At 37.3% G+C, this 24,110-nt stretch overlaps 5 protein-coding genes across 5 annotated transcripts; 3 read left to right on the top strand and 2 right to left on the bottom strand.

Moving 5' to 3' along the window:
• Nucleotides 1–599: 599 nt before the first annotated feature.
• LOC149030092 (splicing factor-like protein 1) lies at nt 600–4,442 on the top strand. Its single transcript, XM_089142402.1, has 2 exons — nt 600–747; nt 1,774–4,442. The coding sequence occupies exon 2, from the start codon at nt 1,839–1,841 to the stop codon at nt 4,128–4,130; it is 2,292 nt and encodes a 763-aa protein (XP_088998528.1). The 5' UTR covers nt 600–747; nt 1,774–1,838; the 3' UTR covers nt 4,131–4,442.
• A 586-nt stretch (nt 4,443–5,028) lies between these two features.
• Nucleotides 5,029–6,848, top strand: LOC149030093 (short-chain dehydrogenase/reductase 1-like). The gene is made up of 5 exons (XM_089142404.1): nt 5,029–5,210; nt 5,311–5,554; nt 5,722–5,796; nt 5,868–6,035; nt 6,133–6,848. The coding sequence occupies exons 1-5, from the start codon at nt 5,173–5,175 to the stop codon at nt 6,508–6,510; spliced, it is 903 nt and encodes a 300-aa protein (XP_088998530.1). The 5' UTR covers nt 5,029–5,172; the 3' UTR covers nt 6,511–6,848.
• Nucleotides 6,849–9,464: 2,616 nt separating this feature from the next.
• LOC149030094 (short-chain dehydrogenase/reductase 2b-like) lies at nt 9,465–11,304 on the bottom strand. Its single transcript, XM_089142403.1, has 5 exons — nt 11,167–11,304; nt 10,829–11,072; nt 10,596–10,670; nt 10,287–10,493; nt 9,465–10,206 (listed from the first exon to the last, which is right to left on the bottom strand). The coding sequence occupies exons 1-5, from the start codon at nt 11,202–11,204 to the stop codon at nt 9,817–9,819; spliced, it is 954 nt and encodes a 317-aa protein (XP_088998529.1). The 5' UTR covers nt 11,205–11,304; the 3' UTR covers nt 9,465–9,816.
• Nucleotides 11,305–12,531: 1,227 nt separating this feature from the next.
• On the bottom strand, nt 12,532–16,496 carry LOC149030095 (short-chain dehydrogenase/reductase 1-like). Its single transcript, XM_089142405.1, has 5 exons — nt 16,197–16,496; nt 14,552–14,795; nt 14,260–14,334; nt 13,331–13,537; nt 12,532–13,231 (listed from the first exon to the last, which is right to left on the bottom strand). The coding sequence occupies exons 1-5, from the start codon at nt 16,247–16,249 to the stop codon at nt 12,848–12,850; spliced, it is 963 nt and encodes a 320-aa protein (XP_088998531.1). The 5' UTR covers nt 16,250–16,496; the 3' UTR covers nt 12,532–12,847.
• A 3,571-nt stretch (nt 16,497–20,067) lies between these two features.
• Nucleotides 20,068–22,144, top strand: LOC149030096 (short-chain dehydrogenase/reductase 2b-like). The gene is made up of 5 exons (XM_089142408.1): nt 20,068–20,522; nt 20,624–20,867; nt 20,978–21,052; nt 21,150–21,317; nt 21,409–22,144. Exons 1-5 carry the CDS (start codon nt 20,479–20,481, stop codon nt 21,793–21,795), a joined length of 918 nt encoding a protein of 305 aa, XP_088998534.1. The 5' UTR covers nt 20,068–20,478; the 3' UTR covers nt 21,796–22,144.
• Nucleotides 22,145–24,110: the final 1,966 nt, after the last annotated feature.

Here is a 24,110-nt window from a genome sequence, read left to right on the forward strand (position 1 = left end):
AACCGCACTGTTGAGACCCTTACTCCTCACCCACAACTTGTTGCAGCTCTTCAAGTTGATGTATAGTTTCTAGATAGTAGGTTGCACATGTCCAAAACGCTCGCTATCCCTCTCTTTAAGAGACATTTCACAAGCTTGACGACAAAAGAAAGACATTTGACGATCTTTGATCTAACTGAGCAGCTGTGAACCAGCATTACCAGAAGTGTCTATATCCCATGCCGAATTGACCACCGATTTGCACTCTTGATGCCTCCGGCCCTCAACCAAGCCGATTTGAATCGGAAAGCTTTTCTCCGTCCATGTTCCTAGTGACACATGGTGAACACCAGAATCACCGATTTTTTCCCCCAAAAAAAAAATGTCACCGATTTTTCCCCCAAAAAAGGAAAGTATCAGAGATTTTTCCCAAAAAGAAAAAATGAAATAAATATTAAAAATCGTCGATTTTCTTTTATCCTGAATCCTGATGAGAATTGTAAAAAAAAAAAAAAAAAAAGGCGGATTTCTTATTTTTAAATTTAAAAATCTCCAACTCATAAAGACAATATAAGAACCCGCCATACTAACCGTTAACCCTCAAAATCTTACATCCCAGACATTTGGTAATCGGAGAGAGAGAAAGACGATACTGAATTAGTGATTGAGTGAGCTTCTGCGCAAGGTTTCCGACTCTGAGCTTCATTAGGATTTCGAACGATCTCTCATCGTTCAGGGAATCATTTCGACACTCGCAACTTCAAACAGGTAACGTTCTCATCGAAGCAAGATTTTGTTTTCCGATTTCGTTGCGTTGTTCAGTCGAGAACGATTGGCGATTCTTTTCTTGATTTAGTGTTCTTCAATTGCATAGATTCTAAGAATTTACGAAATCAATGTTGATTTTATCTCTTCTTGATGCTTTTTGTGATGAGCTGCTAGTTTTCTCTTTCAGTTAATGTGACTCTTAGCTAATTTTAGGTCCCGTTCCTCTGGAAATCCATTTACGCTAGGAGAGCGAGAATCAGTTTCTTTCTTTTAAATAGAAAGAACGGATCGTCAGTAACGGTGGGTCTACAGTGCAATAAACAATGAAATCTACAAAGACTGCTCAATTTAATGTCATCTCAAACAAACGCCTACGGTTCAACTTGCACAGTGCCTGCATTTCTGGGGTCTTTTTTCTTTCTACCATTTGATTCCATATAAAATAAATAGAAGTAAGGGGAAAAAGAAGGTCATATGCCGTTCTTGTTTGAGTTTTGTTTCTTTTATTCAACATCGTAGTACAGATATTGGATTCTGTGGTTGGAGCACCATGAAGCTTAGAGAACTCTGGCAATTTATGCTTCTACTGAAATATTATTTTCTCCTAAAGTAGACAAATATTTGATTTTAATTCTTCATTTAACGGTTGACTGCATCCTTAAGTACTGACGTATAATCTGTTGGGTTTTCTTGGAATTTGGAAGATACATATATTTAGTTGCCTTTACTTTTCTTCCAGTTGGGTGCTTATTTTTCTGAAGAATTGTTCGTGTCTTTCTCGTTTGGCCTGTTCTTGTTGTCATCTTCCAGTCTGTTCTGAGGAAAGCCATGTTTTCCCCTTGTTATGTCTGATAGTTGTGAAAATGCATCCGCTGCATGTATTCCACCATCCATGAATAGAAACATTTATAGTTCTGTTGCTTCCTCAAACAAGCAAAGTGGAGGTGAAGGAACTTGTTCCATAGGGGGTATCTGTGGTTTCCTACTACACAAATATTCTGATGCCTTTTGATATTTTTGATGCAGCAAAAACGTCTTGGGTGAGAGATCCCACACCATCTGTGACTTCATAGCTGGCACTCAAAGCAAAGATGAAATCTGAGGAAGTATCAACTAGGGATATATGTAATGAACCAGATGAGGAACTAGCGGAGAAGCCTTCAGAAGAATCTGTCTCTCAGCAGGCTTCTGAGAGTGACAAAGATGAAACTGAACAACCAAGTGAGGAACTCATTGAGGACACAACTTGGGACAGAATAGTAAAGCATGCTTTTCAATCATCTTCAGAAATTGAAAATGATTTGACTGAACAGACAAGTAAAGAATCATATGAAGGGCCATTAGAGGAATCTTTGCCTGCATCACTTTCAGAGAGTGACTCTGATGACAACGAATTCCAAAATTCAAAGGAAAAGAAGAGGTTATTGGATGTTACAGCTGGTGACACGGCTTTGTTGCCAGTTCATCCTTCACGAAAGAAGTGCAAGCAAGAGGAGAGCATAGAAACAGAACTAAATATCGGTTATACTCCGACAGATATCCACGATGAGTCTGGGAGTCCAAAAATGTTTGTTAATGCTGAAAATACTTCTGAGCAGCAGGACCACACTGGAAGTTCAGGGAAGCTAAGGCGTAGTAGGGATGAACAGCCTGAAGATGGTGAGGAAGAAGGCAAAGGTGATAGAAAGAGTAAAAGAAGGAGAACCAAATGGGCTTTGGAAGATTCTCAGTTAAAAATGATGGGACCAATTCAACTGCCTGATTTCACTAAAGATGTTACTGGAGCTGATTCTGATCCTAAAATATGGGAGTTGAAGATGAAGCTTCTTGAGATAAACAGGAAGCTGCAAGAATCAGAGATTCATTATGACAGGTTAAAAGAAGAAATCTCCTGCTCTCCTTATCCAGTGAATGAGAAACTTGGAATTGGGATGAATTCGAGGGAAATCAGTTACAGGGAGAAACTTATTCAAGAGAGGCAAAATATCATTCTAAAGTTGATTCAGAAGAATCCTGTGTTCAAACCTCCTCCTGATTTCAAGCCATCAAAGCTATACAAGAAACTTTACCTACCATTAAAGGAATATCCTGGGCATAATTTCATTGGTCTCATAATTGGTCCCTTTGGAAACACACATAAGAGAATGGAGAAAGAAACTGGGGCTAGGATTGTTATAAGAGGTAATGGCTCTAGTATGAAAAGGAGGGCACATCAGAAGCCTGATCCCTCGGATAATGATGATTTGCATGTGCTGGTAGAAGCAGACAATCAGACATCACTGGATGCGGCTGTGAAAATGGTTGAAAAGTTGCTTAATCCAGTGGATGGAAGGATTAACAAACACAAACTTTCCCAGTTAAAGGAGCTAGCTGTGCTCAAGGGTATGGTCAAAGATGAGAGGTTGTGCAGAAATGGTGGTGAGCGAGGATGCAAGCAATATGTTCGTCCTAGTCGTAAGTCAACTTCTGAAATTGATTTGTGTGAAATATGTCAGTGCAGCAGCCATCCATCTACAAGCTGTGCATTTGCAGCATCCAGTCCAGTTAGCAATGTTGACCATCAGGTTCATAGATATCCTGACTTTGGAAGTGGAGGTCTTACTTTTGGTGCCTCAACAGTTTCACGGATCACTGAACTGGGCCATGGTGACTACAGGTTGTTTCCTTCACCATCCTATGGTCATTTTTCTCTCCCTGGTGTCAGCTCAACTCCAACTCCAACTCCAACTCCAACTCCACGAAGCTGTGAGAGGGAACAGAAACAATACAATTATCCTAGTCAGAAAGCGTCTTTTGAAATTAGTTTATGTGATATATGCCGAAGTAGCAGCCATCAAGCTACCAACTGTGCAGTGGCAGCATCCACTCCAATTAGCAACCTCGCCCATCAATGTCATAGTTTCACCGACTTTGGCAGAGGAGGTCTCACTTTTGGTGCTTCAACAATTCCAGGAATCATTGATGTGGGGCATAATAAATGCAAATTGTCTACTTCACCATCCTATGGTCATTTTTCTCCCCCTGGTGTCAGCCCAATTCCAAATACAGGAAACAAATATGGTAATGAAGTTGACAACAGAGATATTTATGTAGGTTATCTTCCTCAGACTCTGGATGATAATCAATTAAGAGACATGCTCTCTCATTTTGGCATGATAGTTGCAGCAAAAGTGATCAAGGACAGAAGCACTGGATTGAGTAAAGGCTTCGGCATTGTTAGGTTTGATGATCCGGTAAGTGCAGAAGCTGCTGCGGCACACGTGCAGGGTCAAAAGATTGATGGGAACACATTGTTAGTAAGAGGAATAAGTTGTTCCCAAAATGTGGGATCCTCAGGAATTACCTCTTTTCGAAGTACAAGGGGTCTCTACCAGTGGTTCTAGATAGTAATAGTTAACAGCTTGTCCCAGATCCACAGGACTTGAGGACTCCCCATTGCTATGAGGGACAGTGTTGGGTTCTCAACCAATTTCTCTGTGTTCACAGAGATTCCTTCAAGAAATCAGTTACCTTCATCTATGGGGCTTATTACACCAGAATTGTCTTTCACCACTGATTTATTTTTGACGTTTCCTGTTAATCATGAGTGTCCTGGCTGATCTGTATATTCGTTTTGAGATTAAGAAATAATGCATCAGCAGTTAGAGAGATCTGTATAGCTTCTACTTGTCATTATGTTGTATAGATCACATGGGTGGCTGCATCATGCTTGGTTGCCCAATGCTACAGAAGCTAATAGATGTCTTGGTGTGCTTTGTTTATATTCAACTGAGCTGCCTGTTAGATCGACTGAGAAACTTTCCTCCTCTGTTCTTTCCATAAAACCAATAGCTTGACAATAGATACTACAGAAGGTGCAGAAAATTGGATGTTTTAATATCTTTGGCCTGGAACGTTCTTCAGGTCTCTTACTGGTTTTGAACTTTTGATTGCAAATTCCAGTCTCCAAGCTTTTTAACTTCTAAACCACAAGTATCAGAGTATGGTTTTAAATAGGAAACAAAAGCTCAACGATTTTTGAAGGGTTTGGACCGTGAGTTGAACTCAAGTCTTCAAACCAAAGCCCGGTCTTAGCTTGGGTCTGGGCATTTCAATCCTAACCGGTCTGCTTGGTAAAAGAATAGATTCTGTATAATTATAATTCGTTTTGTGGATAAAGCGGATCAAATCACACCAAACCAAACTAAACCAGGTTAGACCATTTAGTGAACAAACTACTGGTTTGGTTTTGATTCAAGGGGTTGGATAACCCAACAGGTTTGTGTGCAAGAAAAACAATAATGAGTCCTTTCAGCTCCAAGAAAATCTTGTTTGTCGTGACTTCAAAGTGGAAATTTTATTTGCATTGGTATGATTAGTTTCTTACAAGCAATTGACTAGGTTTTAACCTCAAAATTGGGAGTTATTTGCAGAAACTGATTGAACATGGCCGCAGAAACAATCATCAACCCAGCAAAAGTAAGGTACTTAATTCCTGTTTCTCTCTTCTTCCACGGTTCAAAAGGATCCTTGAACAAATCCTATAACTAGTAGCGTTGATCAAATGATCATGTCCTATTACAGGGTGGCAGTGGTTACAGGAGGGAATAGGGGAATTGGATTTGAGATTTGCCGCCAGTTAGCTTCTAGTGGAGTTGCAGTGGTGTTAACAGCTAGAAATGAGAAGAAGGGTACTGAAGCTGTTGAAGATCTAAAGGGTACTGGGCTCTCAAGTGTAGTTTTTCATCAACTAGATGTGACAAACCCTGCTAGTATTGCTTCTCTTTCTGGTTTTATCAAAACCCACTTTGGAAAGCTTGATATCTTGGTAAGATTTTAGTTAGATTTCTAGGAATTCTCACTAGTACCCATATCTGCTTTTAATCTGAGGGTTGCTCTGTTTCACATCCTTGATAAAATCTAAATTTCTTAATTCAGTTTCTTTACCGAATTTAACTGTATTCCGATGGGTGACCTGAAACCATATATCTGTAGGTGAATAACGCAGGGATTGCTGGAGTAGAAGTAGATGTTGATGCTTTAAAGGCCTCGAGATCTGGTGATGGCACGGTAAGTCTTTGATTCAGATGGGTTTGATTGTATTGGACATAGAAAGGTCTGAGTTGGTTTGGCTGTTGCAGCGACCCAATTGGAATAAAATTTTGACAGAAACTTACAACTTGACGGAAGAATGTGTGAAAACGAACTACTATGGCACTAAAGGTGTAACTGAAGCACTAATTCCTCTCCTCCAGCTCTCTAATTCTGCTAGAATTGTCAATGTTTCTTCCTCCATGGGAATGCTAAAGGTATGAACTATGAACAATGCAATGATTTCTGTTTAGGGTATGAATTGCAGGTTGATGCATGTAACTATGATTGATGGAAGGCTTTCTTTTCCCCCAGAAAATTTCTGGTGAAAGGATAAAGAAGGTGCTCAGTGATGACGGTCTCACTGAAGAGAGATTGGATGAACTATTGAATGAACTTCTGAAGGATTTCAAGCAGGGTGAAATTGCAGAAACAAAAGATTGGCCTGCTCACATGGCTGCTTATAAAATCTCCAAGGCTGCAGTGAATGCTTATACAAGGCTTTTAGCCAAAAAGTTTCCTAGAATCTCTATAAATTGCGTTTGTCCTGGTTGTGTCAAAACTGACTTCAACTTCCAGGTTGGAGTCTTGAGCGCAGCAGAAGGTGCAGAAAGTATTGTGAGGTTGGCATTGCTTCCTGAATGTGGGCCTTCTGGTCTGTTCTATGATCGGAAGGATAAATGTCCCTATTAACTTGAAATGGTTCATCTTTCTGCTTGAATGAAAGAAAAGAAGGCAAGAGCTACACTGCAATAGAGTAAATTTCTGGAGTATAAACATATTACTTGCAAACCTAGGGGGGTATAATATAATTTGCCCTTGGATATAATATGTAGATCTCCGTTTGTATAATTTTGTTAAATGTATTGTTCCATTCCCCATTATTGGCTTAGCATGTTAGATGTCAATATAAGCAGTGGAGAACTATGAATGACTATAATAAAGCTGATTTTGGAATTTCCCTTATTCAAAAAAAGCTACAAGAAAAACATCTGAAGTGGTATGAGCTTGATGGTTGAATTCTGATGCTTCCATGTTAAGCAGAAACAGGGACTTGACTGTGTATGTTATCAGAGATCACAATAGCGCGATTCTGTCAGCAGTATCCTACTCATACAGTGTCATATCAAATCCTCCAAGGAGAAAACTTGCGAAGAGGCAGGTATGTTAGAAGCTTAATATAAAGATAATTAGCTCATTCTACTTTAGCTCATTATAGTAGAAGCAGACAACCTAAAGCTTGTAAACCTCCTCAACATGTTCAAATATTACTTATTTGAGATCCTACTTTACTTCCTGTTCCTTTGAACTTATTCCAGGGAGTATCAGCTCATTCTAAAAGCCTAACTACTTAAATCAGATTGCAGTCTCATGTGGAGATTTGCCTCATCTCATTTTGTCTTCTCTTATAGATTTTTCTTCCTATCACTTCAATCATTCACAAATTAAAAGTTATTTGTAACTCTTGAGTCTTGAATTAGAAGTAGATACTTCCATCTGATAAGAGAAGAAGCTAGAAGGACAATCATCATCTTCAGCTGATAAAGCCAACTTTACTTTACAGGTGCTCTAACACGCTTCTTCGGCTGTCAATGGCCTTGTGTTACGTGTTATGTCCATTTTCACATAACCAGAATGAACACAGTTTATGACAATGGTGGATAATTTTCTTGCCAAGAATCCTAGTATAAGGCATTAATGGCAGCTTTGGAGACCTTATATGCTGAAGTAGTTAATGGCTAGCCATTAGCCTGCAACATATCCTCCTTCAAAACCTTGAGATGCCATTCTATTAGCTCATCCAATCTCTCTTCAGTTAGGACGATTATTTTGCCCTTGCTTGTGTTGGATTTGGCTCATGTAGTGGTGAAGCATTCCACAGTTTCAATGTCTATAGAACTCTTTTAGAATAAGCTCAATCCCATTGTATTTTGTTGATAGGGAGTCGCTTGGTGAGTTAAAAAAAATGTTTTTATACATATTCCCTTGTAATTTAAGCATGCAAGATCAAACAAGACCATTAAATATGGAATCATCAAATCTACATTTTTTGACAAAAAAATTTAAAAAAAATTAAATAAATAATATATATACTCTAATTAACTAAAGAAATTTAGAGCCTTATTGGTATCAATTCTCATTGTTGTTTTTGATATTTTTTTAAGTTTCTTTAATATGTTTGGTATCTGTTTTAAAGCTTATTTTTATTTAAAAGAAAAGAAAATTTTCAAAAATCCTTAATAGATTTTTATTTTTTTATATTACCATGGGTTTTGGGTTAAAACTTCATTCTATTCATTTTTGCTCAAGTCACTTAAAATCCCAATGCAAATTAAGAGCGTAATAATAAATATACATTATTTTTATGAAAATTCCTATTGTTTTACTTTTTCCTCACTCCCAAATCCAAATGATCGGTTTTCAATTTTTATTATCAATTTTTATTTCTATATACCAAACTTATTTTTCATTTTTTTACTGAAAATGAATTATAATATTCATTTATTTTAAATAGATAAATAGACAATGAGAATTGATTAAAAAAAAAAAAACAGTAAATTACTAAAAAATTTAGAAGGGATATGGTTCGCATTTAGGTATTTTTATTTAGCATTTAACAACAAATTTAACCGTAGGTAACTTGTAATTATACATGTTGATGCCATGTAATTTATGAAATAATAGTGAATGGTCACTAGTTTCACTCCAAATATATTGGGTACTGTGTAATTTACTTTAAAATATAATACATAATCTACTTATACATCCTCACCAAAATGTCAAGTTTTCTAAAATGGGTTACAATAAAGCTTTCCAATGAAGCAATACATGCAGGTGCTTTAGATCTAGTTGATGGAAAACCACATCATGGAATCCAGATCTCTTGAGGGTTACAAGAGCTTCAATACTCTTCTTCTCATCTCTAGAAGTCAGAAAAACCATTATTCCATTGGAAGCAAGCTGACTCTCCAATCCAATTTCTTTATTGGATCATGTGACAACCGCACACCAGCTGAAAGGAATGAAACATCACATCCAGTGATAAGAAAAACAGAAATTAGAAAATATCACAACTATATATACCTCTTGGCTTGTTGGTCATCAGAATTGGTTTTTTCCATCGTAAGTATCTTCTGTATGCAAAAACGATTAGATTAGAGGATAATTGGATATGAATTTCGAATGTTATATTGCGCACAAGTTCTCTACTTAAGTTCTGATGCAATCCTTTAAAGAGAGCTCGATCAGAGACTCCCAAATCATAAAGCAGTAGTGATGAACGTACCAAAAAATAACATGCGACGGGGAGGTGAGGAATTCCATGCTCCAATGGAATTTCAACAATTGAGATTTGATAAATTAAGAGGGAGAAAAGATAAAATACTATTAATTTAGAATATTCTGAAATGTAAGGTGATCCTAGCTAGGATAATTGGAGAGGAAAACATGCATAGCTAGCTTTATGTCTTGTTCCAAGTATGAGCTTCATGGTTGAATTCTGATTCTTATTCCAAGTTGAAGAAGAAATAAGGACTTGACTGTATACATTATTAACATAGATCATAATGGTGCAATTTTATCAGCAATTTCCAAACTCGTGAAATTTCATATCAATCCTCCAAGGGGAAAGCTATCATAGAGGAAGAAAGGGGTTGCATGCTTTATAAAGGTATTCAGCTCATTATAGTAGAAGTAGACAAGCTTGTAAACCTAGCTCGTCAACTCAAAAAAATTATCAAATCCAACACATTTGAACTATTACGCACACAACTCAACAAATTAACTTCAGACAGATCATTTCAAACAATTTAACGACACCTGATCATAGGGTTTCGTAGTACTCCGGTGCTTGTTCAAGATCAACAGTCTTGGTTTAAATACAAAAAGGACTTGACACGAATGAAGTTTCACTTTTCAAAACCATAATTGAAGTGAAAATTTTCTTGCTCAACTAGCCCTTCTCAAATGAGAAGATGTTTTACTCTCCTTGGTCTTGAATTAGAAGGTAGACGCTTTCATTTGATCAAAGTAGAGACCAGAAGGGCAATTATCATCATCATCATCAGCTAATAGAGCTAACATTACAGGTGCCCTAGCACCTTCTTCGACTGTCAATGTTCCTACGTTACTTGTCATGTCCGTTTTCACAAGACCAGGATGAACACAGTTTATGGCTATGGTGGGTAATTTCTTGGCAAGAATCCTGGTGTAAGCATTAATGGCAGCCTTGGAGATCTTATATGCTGATACAGTTGATGGCCAACCATTAGCCTGCAACCTATCCTCCTTGAAATCCTTGAGATACCATTGTAGTAGTTCATCCAATCTCTCTTCCGTTAGATCATCGATATTATCCAATTCTGCCTTAATCTTCTCATTGTGTATGAACTGAAACAATGATGAGAAAGCAAATGCACTTTAAAATACAGAATTTGATCAATATTCAAGTCCATCAGTTTGTTCATTACCTTTAATTGTCCAGCTATAGAAGAGACATTTACTATTCTTGCAGAATTGGACAACTGAAGTAGGGGAAGTAGAGCTTCTGTGACTATTTTGGTTCCATAGTAATTAGTCTTCAAGACATCTTCTGCATTCTCGTAAGTTTCTTCAAAACTTTCCATCAACTTCTTGTCATGTTCATTCAAAATTCCGAAATCAGACCAGTCGCCACTCTATCATGGAAAAATAAGTACAGATAAATGATTGATAGATTTCATTGTTATCCATAAATAGCAAGAAATCAAAGAAAAGGAAATTGTTTTTCGGGACTTAACAATAGCTCGTTCAGAATACTCTGCCAGTGCCTCAATATCTGTAAAAGTCACTCCAATCACAGCTGCGTTGTTCACCTGCAAAACAAATGCGTGTTCAGTTTCCACAAATTGGGCTCCTCTGCGGCATTGCATGGTATGTGAATATGAGGGTAGCCCAGTCATTAGATGTGTGCAACTGCTGCTGGGTAGTGATTCATTTGCAGAATTAATCGTGGGATATGATCCATCCTCACCAAGATATCAAGTTTTCCGAAATGAGTTTCAACATAGCTTGCCAGTAAAGCAACACTTGCAGGTTCCTTCACATCTAGTTGATGGTGAACCACGTTAAGGAATCCAGATCTTTTGAGAGTCTCAACAGCTTCAATACCCTTCTTCAGGTCCCTAGAAGTTAGCACAACCATTATACCATTGGAAGCAAGCTCACGACATATTTCCAATCCAATTCCTCTATTGGATCCAGTAACAACTGCACACCTGCTGAAAGGAATAAAAAATCGCATCTCTATACTTGTACGGCATCGATTTAGTGATGAGCAAAAACTGAAACTAGAAATTATCACAACTATACCTCTTTGCTTGTTGGTTACAAGAATGGGTTCTTTCCATCTTATCTATCTTCTGTATGCAAAAATGACGGATTAGAGGATAATAATAGGATTGAATGTTGAATATTGTAGGGATACAATCCTTTGAAAGAGAGAGAGAGAGAGAGATTCACAGTAGTGATGTATCAGCAGTGTCTCATGTGTTCAATGAGTTAAATCTTCAACCCTTGTCGGTGGAATATGTAATATCCCAATCCCCAATTTCCCTATATATAAAAGCGCCTTTAGTACCACAAAAAAAAAAAAAAAAAATTCTTCAATATGATGAGATAGATGAGAAATTCCGTGTTACAATGGAATTGCAAACAATTGACTAATTGAGACTTAAGAAAGATACGAGATAAAATAAGAGACAATTAGGACCTCAAGAATGTATGTGGATAGGAGGTTTCACTTTGGGATAATAATTTGTGCAGCTTAATTGTTGTCTTTATTAAAAAATTTTCAACCATAAATACAAGTAATAGATTGGAAGATTACTTATTGCTATAGAAAAACGAACTCAATTCAAACTTTTTGGCTAAATCAGCTGCAAAAGAGAAAATGTCTACTTCAATTCAATCATGGCCTACAAGAATTGAATTAAGGAAAGATGCAATGTATTGACCTCGATTCAAATTCTCTGAGTAGATCATAGATCACCACTTGCAGGTGATATGGTCTGATTTTTTTTTCATCCCTATTGTAGACTTTTTTTTTTTTATCTTTCAATACAACGGATCTTTCACCTAAAAAATACTACTTGATCTTGCTCTTGATATATCTTATTTCATTTTTATCAAAAATATATATTTTCGGAAGGAAAAAAATTGATAAAGACACTATTACATTCATGGATAGGTGAACTTTTATGGTGTGCAATGATGGAATGCAAACAGTTTGGTGTCATACATAGCACGTGTTATGTGTTTGGGCATTTCCTTGTGCGGTAATCTGGCTTGTAGTTGCATTGCCAATAGATTTGCACCACATAATCGATGTTATATCCAAAGTGGAAAACAAAAGGACGACAGTAAATCTATATAAATACACGAAATTTAATAAAATTTAATATTTTAAAAATTTATAAAATAAAGCCCTGATTCTAGCCGCTTCTTATAAACTCTCCTTCGGTGGTTGTATCGTAAAAAGATCACTCTTATAAAAAATCGGTGGTTGTATCGTAAAAAGATCACTCTTATGATATAACTGCAATCTTCAACACCACATGCTAATCAATGAACTTGCTTCATCCCCTGAGTGGTTGGATCAACAACCTGCGGCCCAAAGATCACTCTTATGATATAATTGCAATCTTCAACACCACATAATCATAGAACTTGCTTCTATCCCAACCTGGGAAAAGTTTTTAATCAATATCCATAAGCTTAAAAATCAGTGCTCCTTACTTTATGTTCTAGGGGAACATAAACTCAAGAAAAGAGAGGTGCTCCACAGGATGAGTGTCCTCAATAAGCACACAAACCACTCATCATATATGTAATTGGGGAGCGTATATAGACACAGCAAATGATTGAGAGCTCCACCAAAAATGAAATCTGATGGAGCTTTTTTTCATTTTGTTTTCTCTTATATATATTTTTTTCCTTCTACTTTTATCCTTAAAAATTAGAAGATCTGTCCAACTCATTGAAGAGTCTTGAATTAGAAGGTAGATGCTTCCATTTGATCAAAGTAGAGACCAGAAGGGCAATCATCAGTGTCAGCTAACAAAGCCAACGTTACAGGTCCTCTAGCGCCTTCTTCAGCTGTCAATGGCCCTGTGTTACCTGTCATGTCCGTTTTCACGTAGCCAGGATGAACACAGTTTATGACAATGGTGGGAAATTTCTTGGCAAGAATCCTGCTATAAGCGTTAATGGCAGCTTTGGAGACCTTATATGCTGAAAGAGTTAATGGCCAGCCATTAGCCTCCAACATATCTTCCTTCAGATCCTTGAGATACCATTCCATTAGGTCATCCAATCTCTCTTCAGCTAACTCATCAATGTTATTCAGTTCTGCTTTGATTTTCTCGTTGTGTATGAACTGAAACAATGATCAAAACGCAAAAGTAAATGAAAATATAGAAATCGACCCAATGCATGTAAGTGTATGAGAAAGCAGAAAACTAGATTAAAAGAATACCTTAAGTTGTCCAGCCAGAGAAGAGACATTTACTATTCTTGCCGAATTAGACAGCTGAAGGAGGGGAAGTAGTGCTTCTGTTACTCTTTTGGTTCCATAGTAATTCGTCTTTAAGCATTCTACACCCCTCTCATAGTTTTGCTTCAATTTTTCCAACACAGTCTTGTCATTCTCATCCATATCTCCATAATCGACCCAGGTGCCACTCTAATATGCACAAATAAATGAATAAAAATATCAAATAAATCTAAGTCCCTATCATATGGTTGCTCAGTTGGTAATGATCATCACTTTTTAGTGAAGGGCTAGGCCACAGGTTTATTGATTCCTCCTGGATTGTGTATATACTAGTTTCCACTCGCTAATATAAAAAGCTTTCAATTCCAAAAACAAAAAATAGATACAAGTCCCTGCCCGACCAGCTCTTTTCAAACCCAAAGACAACTTACAGGTAGAAGTTGATCTACAATGTAGAATGATTATTTTGCCTTTCGCATTAAAAAATAAAAAACCGAGGCCTAAGCCTGAGGAAAAACAAGAGAACACCAAACATTTTCTATGTTTTTCCCCTTATAATGATGAAATTCCATAACAAAGTCTTAGATCAAAATTATGACAACCTCTAGTAGATCAGCTGCTTTGCCTACCCCAAAGAGGGGGAGAAGAAAGGGATTCTAAGGAAGAAGAGTCCTGGAGCTTGGATGGAGGTTAGGTGGAAGGGATGGTCGGCAAGGGGTCAAGAGAGTGGAGTTGGTCTTTCTTTCTCTTTATTTATTTTTTTGGGGTTTAAGGTTGGGGGTTTAGGGTTTAGGGACCAAATGTGAAATCATCAAATCTATCTATAGTCTAAAGAAATTAAATTGCTGCAGATTTGATTCTTATACGTTTGAAAAAATCTCAAATACAAATTTTACATAAGGTCGACTTACTGCAGTGCGTTTGAGGAAAACTCCTAAAATCTCAGCATCAGGACACATTAATCCATGGTCACCTGCATTATTCACCTGCAAAAAGAAGAAAAGAAGTAAAATCTTCTGTTTCACAAGGGTACTTATCTTGTATAAAACCCAAGAATAAATCCATAAAATCGTCCCTTTATAGAATTAAAGAGAAATGCAAGCAAGACAGCATTAATTTAGAATAAATAAATGTAAAATAAAAATTCAGAGACTCATGCATGTAAAATAAAATAAAACACACGATCTGCTTATTCATCCTCACCAAGATATCAAGTTTTTCGAAATGGGTTTTAATAAAGCTTGCCAAGGAAGCAATACTTGCAGAATCCTGTACATCTAGTTGATGAAAAACCACATCATGGAGTCCAGATCTCTTGAGTGTCTCAAGAGCTTCACTACCCTTCTTCTCATCTCTAGCAGTTAGAACAACCATTATTCCATTGGAAGCAAGCTGACGACATATCTCCAATCCAATTCCTTTATTGGCTCCTGTGACAACCGCACACCTGCTGAAAGGAATTAAACATCACACCTTTCTACTTGTAAGATCTAGTGAACTAAACTGAAAGTAGAAAGTAGAAGATATCACAACTGTTACCTTTTTCTTTCTTGCTTACAAGAGTGGGTTATTCTTATTTCCATTGTATAATCTATACCCTACTTGTGAGGAAGTCTTTCGGTCACCGTATTTCACCTTTGTTGTGCTCAACTTCTCTATATGTATACTTTCTTTCTTCTTGTTCTTCTTGTTCTTTTCTTCTTTTTATTTGTTTGTGGATGGATAGATTTTTTATTTTTTTTAGGTAGAAAAGATGGATAGACATGTAGGGTGTAATATTATGTGTAAGGTTTGGTCCATATATGATTGCGAAGTGTATCCAAAATGTGCCATGCGTTGGATAGTTTTTCCTCAATGAGACATGTGTTGAGTTTTTCTTCACTATAAGAGGGTGAGTCATGGTCTTAGATAGCATGGTTATCACTTACAGTTATGGGAGGAGCAGTCGGTAGTGTGTAGCCATATGTGGTTAATTTATATTAATATTCAATAGTTAAAAAGCTAATATCTCATAATTAAGAGTTCAAGAGTTCAAATTTCTTTAGGCGTCTTGATCATTCACCTCTATATGCAAGTTATCCCTCTCGCCTTATATATCTACAAGCTCTAGGATCTAGAGAGACAGCAACCATGAGGGGAAAACTTCAAAAAGAAGGGCTCAAGTCTAAGTTTGCTGATAACTGAAGATAATGAACCAGGAGTACTTAAAGATTAGAAACCATTTTTGAAATCTCTTTCTTTCCTGGGATTCTGTTTAAAGATGAAAAGTTAGAGCAGTTGTCTCACCACATCGATCACCTATGTACCCAACTGAAGAAGGAAAATGAAGCTAGGCTTTGCAAATATTTCTTCTTTGGATAATGTTTTTTTTCTTAGTCAATAGAGCAATAGATTATGTTTCAATCTTTTTCATATTGTTTATTGTAAAAATTTTGTAGGAATAATTATTGTTGCCTGTCTGTATTGTAGCTTAATTACTAGTTAGACTTAGTTCTTTATGAAATTATTCCCCCACCTTTCGTTTCTAATGGGATCAAGTGATTATTAAGCATGGAAAAACATTTAGGCGAATATCGCCGAAGCATGGTAATACGTCGCCGGTTCAGTTCGGTGAGTAGCGACCCAAAAAACCCCCTAAAAACAAGATTATCCAATGTCACCAGAATATCGCCTAAATATCGGCGATCCTGCGATATGTCGGCGAAAATCGCCACCAAACCTTTGTATTTTGAACCTTAAGGTTTCTTCACAATAGCAGACAACATAAGGAGAGGAAAATATAAGGATGGAAATAGAAGATAAGAGCTTCTCATAGTTGCAGAGATGAGATGAAGAAGGAGAAAGAAACCTTCGCTGGATCCAAAATCCGCATCCCGTAGGTGAGAGACCCTTTGCCATCATTTCTTGTGAAGTTTGTGGCAAAATCTTAATTTTTTTCTCTCAGTGATTCTCTTTTCTAAACTTCCTTTTGAAGCAAAGATTTGCAGAGATGGAGGGAACGAGGTAGAGGAGTACAAGAAGCAGAAGATTTGTAGAAAATCCTGAGAGAGAACAGAAGCTCTGATCTATGCTTTTACTGGACTCGCCTCTATGCTTTTCTTGGATTTAACAAGGAAGGAGTGTTCTACCGAAAAAAAAACAAGGAGCGAAGGACTAATTAAAGCATTAAACTCTCACCGCCTTCTCTATCTCTCTACAAAAGTCTTAATTAGTGAACAAAACTTTAGCCTTCTCTATCTCTCTACAAAAGTCTTAATTAGTGAACAAAACTTTAAATGTATGTGGGACCAATTGAGTCCCTTCAGTCCCATCACTTCTCCAGCAAAATTCCACCGAGGAAGTGGTGATGTCTTTAATGAGATCACGTGAATTGAAGATTTTATTTTGGCATCTATTCAAAAGATTCGGCTTGTGACACGAAAAAATCATAGGGATTTGAGGTGGAAATCGTCTGGCGAACTTTCTCCATAATTCGCACATTACTATTAAGATTAGATATGTAATATCTATTTGGCTCTTCATTAAAATCAAGAAATATAGTGAATATCAATTTTACCTTTATTTTCAAATTTCACTCACTCAAGGAGACTTGGCTGTACCACCCGGGGTGGTGGTCTAGTGGTCTCAAGCTCAGTGGTTTGGTAAATCTCATGTCCCAGGTTCGAATCCCCTCTGCTCCTCTGTTTCTTGCATTGGACAGTTGTGTGCTCTTTGGCCTGGGCATGAGTGCTACCGGCTTCTGTGGACTATACTAGGCCTCCGGTGGGGCTCCCCTAACAGGGTCAGTGCTTGCCCTGGTAGTGCACAGGGCTAATGCTTGCATAGATCGCACTCCTAGCGCCGCTACTGCATCCCCTCTTTTATTTACCAAAAAAAAAAAAAGCTTGGCTGTATATATTTTTGAAGCAGATATCACTAGGAAGTCTGCAAAAGGATAAAATCCCCTAATTATCGATTGATTGCTAAGTGCTTGACGGAATGGACCAACTGAGCAATGAAGAAGGTGAAAATGATCATTCACTACAGGTTTAATTATTCCTCTCGTGATCATCATTGGTATGAACTCAAAGTCGAAACTCCAACTGCATCAACACCTTAGCCTTGTATAAATTGATATATGGGTTTGTTAGATCTGGAAGTTGGTCATATATATAGGAAGGTTTTCAGCATTTCTTGTTGATGGGTTGGTTGCTACGCATCGAATTTACATGAACTGAATCAGTTTCTTTTTTATCTTCGTCCAACCTCTTCTTCTTTTAGGGTGTTGTTGCACCAGCAACATAAATAGATTGCGATTTACTTTAGATGGTTGTGGTTTCTTTTGAGTCCTTGTATGACATTAAAAGCTTTTAAGGAATCTAATTTATAGAATGGACTAAATGTGTTCTATTTCAGAATTGGAAAAAAAGGGGAAAGCTAGCACAAAGAAAAGGCAAAAATTGAGCCTGCAATCTTTACTTTCTCAAAATCGAATATAAATTGTTGTTTGGCTTTGTTCTTTTTAGTTGTTGTTATTCCTAGGTTGACACTGAAAGAGTGGGTGAATCAGTGTCTTTTAAAATTCTTTTCAATTTAAGGATTATTCTTTAATATCAAGACAAGACTAGTGACGATCATGTAGTTATCAACATACACAGACATGTCTACCACACATCACAATGTGGTTGAGTCTACCAGACAGTGTCCCATCATTCTGCAATCGAAATACTCCAATATATGTAACACAAAAATAAACTAGAGACACAAGACACTAAATTTACATGGTTTGACCAGACTGCTTACATCCATAGAGTAATGCTTAAATAGGGCTTCGTATTTACTCGATATTCTCTAACTAAAATTTTGATCACTACAATGATCAAAAATCACAAACTCTCAATCCGCTCAATACATGCAGCACCCACTCCAGTATGAATTCTTGTACCTACAAGAAAATTAGGGTACGATCAGAAATCATACCAAACAAGCAACTACTTGAAAGTGAAAAGTATTCAAATGAAGGAGACTGCAATAGGAAACTCACTTGCTTTCTTCAATATTTTCATCGAAGTACACCTTTGAGCTTCTTCTTTTCCATACCAATCTTACTTCTTGGTTTTTCCTCCATGTTTTTCTTGCTGTTCACAAGCCAAACCCCCCCCCCCCCCCCCCCCCCCAAAAAAAAAAAAAAAAAAAAAAAAGTGTTTTATTCTGCCCAGATTCTAGCTTTTAAAGAGAAGGAGCAAATGAGATGAAATCTAACCTTAAAACAATTGGATAACCACTTTAAAGTGGCAGGTCACATTTGGACTGTCAGATCCTTTAGGTAATGTTAGATTAGAGTATCATTCACAAGATTATTTCACATATAATATTTTCTAATATTATTTTTAATCTACGACACACATGATCATTTTAACCATTATGTTTTGGTGCACCATTTATACATATAGCCGATCAACGAAAATCCACGTGATGAAATCTTTAGCATCTTGATTACTGAAATTCCAAGCGCATTAATATATCTTGGCCCTTAAAATGAGATCTTTATACTTGTCCTTCTCATAACCATTGGATTTGCACCATTCAAGCTTTCATAATTGCACATTCCATCCTGACATTCCACCCTGAGACATAATTCTTCTTTCATCCTTCTCATAACCATTGGATTTGCACCATTCAAGCTTTCATAATTGCACATTCCACCCTAAGACATAATTCTTCTTTCAAAAAGACCCCAAGACCCTTCAAAATTATTTTTTAACCTTTAACGAAAGATAACATCATAGAGAGCAATTTCTCTTTAATCTCCAGACTATCTATATTTTCTTCTATATCACACACTCTCATGAGAAATATTATAACTTCTTCATTTAATTTCAGAATTGCAATCCTAAATTAAAGTGCATCAAAAAGAAGACTTCATAAACTACATTTTTCTAGCTGTAGTTAAACCCAAAAAATAATTGCATGACCACCCAAAAATTCATCCAAGATGATCCTCATGCTGAGACATGTGAAATTCGCTATCCTAAAGAGTCTTTGCCTCACCTAGAACTCTCAAATTTTCTAAAACACACTTAAAACCATTGTAGTAGTGTTAATCACCCTCTAGAAAAATAATGAACACCCAAAATATTCTATGGAACCTTTACTTTAGTACAAGCTACACACTCTTAGTATACACTGCATTTTAGTTGCCAACAATGACAACACAACCAGTCTCATCCAATGGATCACAATGGTTAAGAAAACAAGGTGAAAAGAGATTCTAGATTCTCACTGGAAATCAAATAGAAGGAACAAAGGAAATGAGTGAACTTAATGATTCAATGGAAAATATATTACATCTTCAGTTTTCAACTTTGAGTAATATTTCTTATCTTCAGGTACTATCTTTGAGTTTTATTCAATAATTTGTTTTTCTTGTTGAGATTCTCAGGGTCATCTTCGACGGGAAGAGGAGACGATTGTTTCTGAAAAAGAAAAAAAGAAAGGATTTAAGGTTAAATTTTTTTTTTCAATAGCTAAGGGTAGTATGGTAGTTTAACAAGAAAGTATATAAGTAAAGAGATAAATGTAGGATTATTTTTAAAAAAATATAAAGATGGCACATCATCAACCTAGGGGAAGACTGGGAAGGGAAGGGAAAGGGCATCTTAGGCAGGAGAAGAAGGGGCTTCAACTTAAATGTTGTGCATTTAATGTGCTGCGTATGGCCACAATCAAGTGAGTTATCTAAGTCGAAATCTCTACCACTCATTGCTGCTTTTCTTTTTCTCGACTTCGACCACTTGTTCCATCCTCATGGTACGCAGCTTAATGAGCATTACTGAAGCTCAATCTAAAAAGAAGGGGCTCGCATCATCGGTGGCAGGATAATCATCCAAAAGAAGAGAAGAAAATTGAAGGGTAAAATATAATTTTACAGATGAATAAAGATGCACTGATGCAGCGATAGCCTATTTGCAGTGATCGGCAAGAAAATTTTCTCTGGCCATTTAGCGACCACGTGGTTGTAGTGGGAAACGTACCATACGCTTATTGCTAAACTCTCTTGGAGCTTACTCTCTTGGAGCTTTTAGGTGGTTCGTATCTTACAGAACTACAGAAGCAATTGATAAAAAATCAGAATCATTTGCAGAAACTTAATGAATATGGCTGCAGAAGCAACCATCAATCCGTCAAAAGAAAGGTACGTAATTCCATTATCTCTGTCGTTCCTCATTTCGATTTACATTAATCCAATGCTGTCTCCAAATAAATCCGCTTATTAATAATCCATTGCCATTACAGGGTTGCTGTGGTTACTGGAGGGAATAAGGGAATTGGGTTTGGGGTTTGCAGCCAATTAGCTTCTAATGGAATCGCAGTGGTGTTAACAGCTAGAGACGAGAAGAAAGGTGCGGAAGCTGTTGAAGGGCTCAGGGGATCTGGGCTCTCCAATGTGGTTTTTCATCAGCTAGATGTGACAGACCCTGCTAGTATCGCTTCCCTTGCTAATTTCATCAAAACCCACTTTGGGAAACTTGATATCTTGGTAATATTAGAATTAGATTCTAGAAATTGCCACCCATTTCTGATTTTAAGTTGAGGATGTGCTCTGTGTAACATCATTATGATGAGAGAACTGAAAACAGATATCTGCAGGTGAATAACGCAGGGATTGGTGGAACGAAAGCAGATGCTGATGCTTTAAGGGCCACAGGAACTGGTGATGGCAAGGTTATAAGCCTTAATCTTGGTTGTTTAAATGAATCAGATCTGAAGTTTCTTGCTAGAAGGGTTTCATAGTTTTGAATTGCATTTGCTAATGCTGCAGACACCCAATTGGAAGGAACTCCTGACTTATACGTACGAGTTAACTGAAGAATGTCTTATGACAAATTTTTTCGGACCCAAAAGAGTAACTGAAGCACTTCTTCCTCTCCTTCAACTATCTGACTCTCCTAGAATCGTCAATGTTTCTTCCTCAATGGGGAAGCTGAAGGTACAGACTACGAAAAAAGTATCCAAAGTTGGAGAAGGGATGATTTAATTATGTGTGATGGGATTTAATTTCTCATTCTTTTTTGTTTCAGAATATTCCTGGTGAAAGGATTAGGGAGGTGCTAAGTGATGATAGTCTCACAGAAGAGAGATTGGATGAACTGTTGAATGCATTTCTGAAGGATTTCAAGGAAGATAGTGATACATTAGAAACAAAAGGCTGGCCTACTAATATGGCTGCTTATATAGTCTCAAAGGCAGCTTTGAATGGTTACACAAGGATTTTAGCCAAAAAGTTTCCCAACATCTCCATTAACTCTGTCTGTCCTGGTTTTGTCAAAACTGACTTGAATTACCAAACTGGAATATTGAGCATTGAAGAAGGTGCAGAAAGTGTTGTGAGGTTGGCTTTGCTTCATGTAGGTGGTGCTGGACCTTCTGGTCTGTTCTTTGATAGGAAGAACGAGACTTCCTTTTAAATTAGGAGGAACTGTCACAGTTTTTCTGTTTTGTAATGGCGGATGACAAGAAGCCAAAATACTTGTAGCACCAATCAATGATAAATATATGATGTTCTCTATCATTTCTCCTCCACTTCTAGTGAGAGAATAGAATTTCACAATGTTGGTGCAGAATTTGCCGGAGCTAGCTACGAACCGCAAATCACACCAATCTAAGCAGATTTGGCTCGATCTGGACTCAAATTCACTCTCACCTGCAAGATCAACGTAGGACAGTTAGAAACAGAGCCGATCAGCTGGATCGGCGCTCCGTCTCCGACAATCAAATCAATGAACGTAGAAGAATTAGGGTTGCAGAGCTCCCAAGAGCTCAAGGAGATTTGAATGCTTAAAAGCAGGAAAATGCAGGTAGGGCAGCAACGTATATTTGCTCTCCAAATTTTAAGAGTTTCCAATCACGTCGTTCTACCTCCTATATTTACTCATCTTTGTTGCCTCTTTTCTTCTTCATCTTCCTATCAGCTCTCCTTTGCCTTTTCTTGTTTGCCTACTTGCTTCATTAGTTTGTCAAATACTTTTATGACCTCCCTTTTCCATCTTCCTTCCTTTTATTTCTTGATGGATCATCCTGATAAACCTACTGATTCTAGTCTTGTTCGTGGGGTTGAGACCCCGTTGAAATCTATTCCAAGAGAACACTCTGTTGATCCTTCCACCATTAGTCCCAGTAAAGCCCCCAATCCTGATTGGGATCCCGTTCCATACACTCACGATGAGGTAATAGTTCCTTAAAAAGATGTTGATACTAAGAAAGAGAGAAAGAATCCAAAAACCGCTGGTCCCAAGTGGTACCAAGATTAAAAAGGCCAAGCTATCCTCGTGTCTATGAGATTACCATTTTCCTCCTTAAGTCAAGGCTTGGGCTTCTGAACCTTCTGATAGTGCCCACCGGACTACTCCTGGTGCTATCGCTATTTTATATCAAGTGCTTAGAGGCTGGGTTTAGGATTCCCTTGAATCCCTGGGTTAAATTTCTTCTCGAGTACTATAAAATATGTCATTGCCAACTGACCCCATACAATTGGAGACTTATCAACTGTTTATGGGCATTTGTTCAAAAAATGGGACACAGTCCTTCCTTCAATCTCTTCAGGAATTAGTATACTCGAAAAGTTGGAAGTGAGCATGGTTTTCTACATTTTTCAAGGAGAACTAGCATTAGTGTCGAATTGGATGATAGTTCTATCTTTGTTGAGTCGTCCATTCCGCATGATAACAAAGGCTGGAGAGAAAAATATTTCTTCTGTGCTATCCGCTTCTTAAATTATTGTTCCCCATGGGGTTTCCATTCCATTAAATCCTTGGTTCCTTTAACCAGAGGCCTCCTTTTGATGAATATGATCATCAATCATGGGACTTGTTTCCCTCTGGCATTCAAATTGATGTAAATGAGTTCAGGACTGATGATGGGTTAGCTCATTATGGTCTCCTCCAGGTACATTTCCTACCTTTTCCTTTATGTTAAATTGAAGAAAAAGAGAACCAAGAGCAAGAGAAGAAAACTTGTTGGAAAGGAGAAAGAAGCTGATGAAGAAATCAGGAGAGAAAAGATTCCTAAAGTTGTAAAAAACGGTGGTGATGATGATGAGGTTGAAATCACAAGAGTAGAGGTTGATGAGAGCCTTGCTCTAAGGTCCAAAAAGATGAGGACTTCAAAAAGAAGACTTCGGTCCATGGGACCTTCCTCAGGTCAAGAATTGACTTCCTTGAAAAAGAGAATTCTAGTTTGTAATCTTCTATTCATAAACCAAATGAAGAACTGATCCAACTAGAGGCCTTGAAAAATGATGCTCTAGAGAGGGCCAAGCTTGCTACTCAAGAGAGAGAAGAGATTCGTCCGAGACTTAACAAAGCTATAGCATGTCAAAAAGTTTTTCAACAAAAAGAGATGAATTGCTAATCAAGTTCCACAAGATTGAGAAAGAGAACTCCAGTTTGGAGAAATGAAATAAGCAATTGCAAGAAATTGTCTATTCTCTTTCTCGAAGGAAAACTAATCTGGAGATTGAAAGGGATAACTTATATGTTAGTCTGAACAACACTTTTCAAGAGAAGGTTGCCTTGGAAGAAGAAAAAAAGCAAGTTTGAAGAAGAAAGGCAAAAACTGTGCAATGATTATGAAGATTTCTATCAAGGCTATTGTTGAAGCTATTGGTCAAGCAAAAGATAACCTTACCTTCATGGGATTCTATAGAAACATGCTAAAAACTTGTTGTGATGAAGTTTGGAGTGAAGCACTTAAAATTCACCTTAAATTGGACTTCAAAAAGCTT

This window comes from Hakea prostrata, chromosome 1 (assembly GCF_041222555.1).
Source record: "Hakea prostrata isolate BN-2017 chromosome 1, UWA_Hpros_2, whole genome shotgun sequence".
Classification (NCBI taxonomy): domain Eukaryota; kingdom Viridiplantae; phylum Streptophyta; class Magnoliopsida; order Proteales; family Proteaceae; genus Hakea; species Hakea prostrata.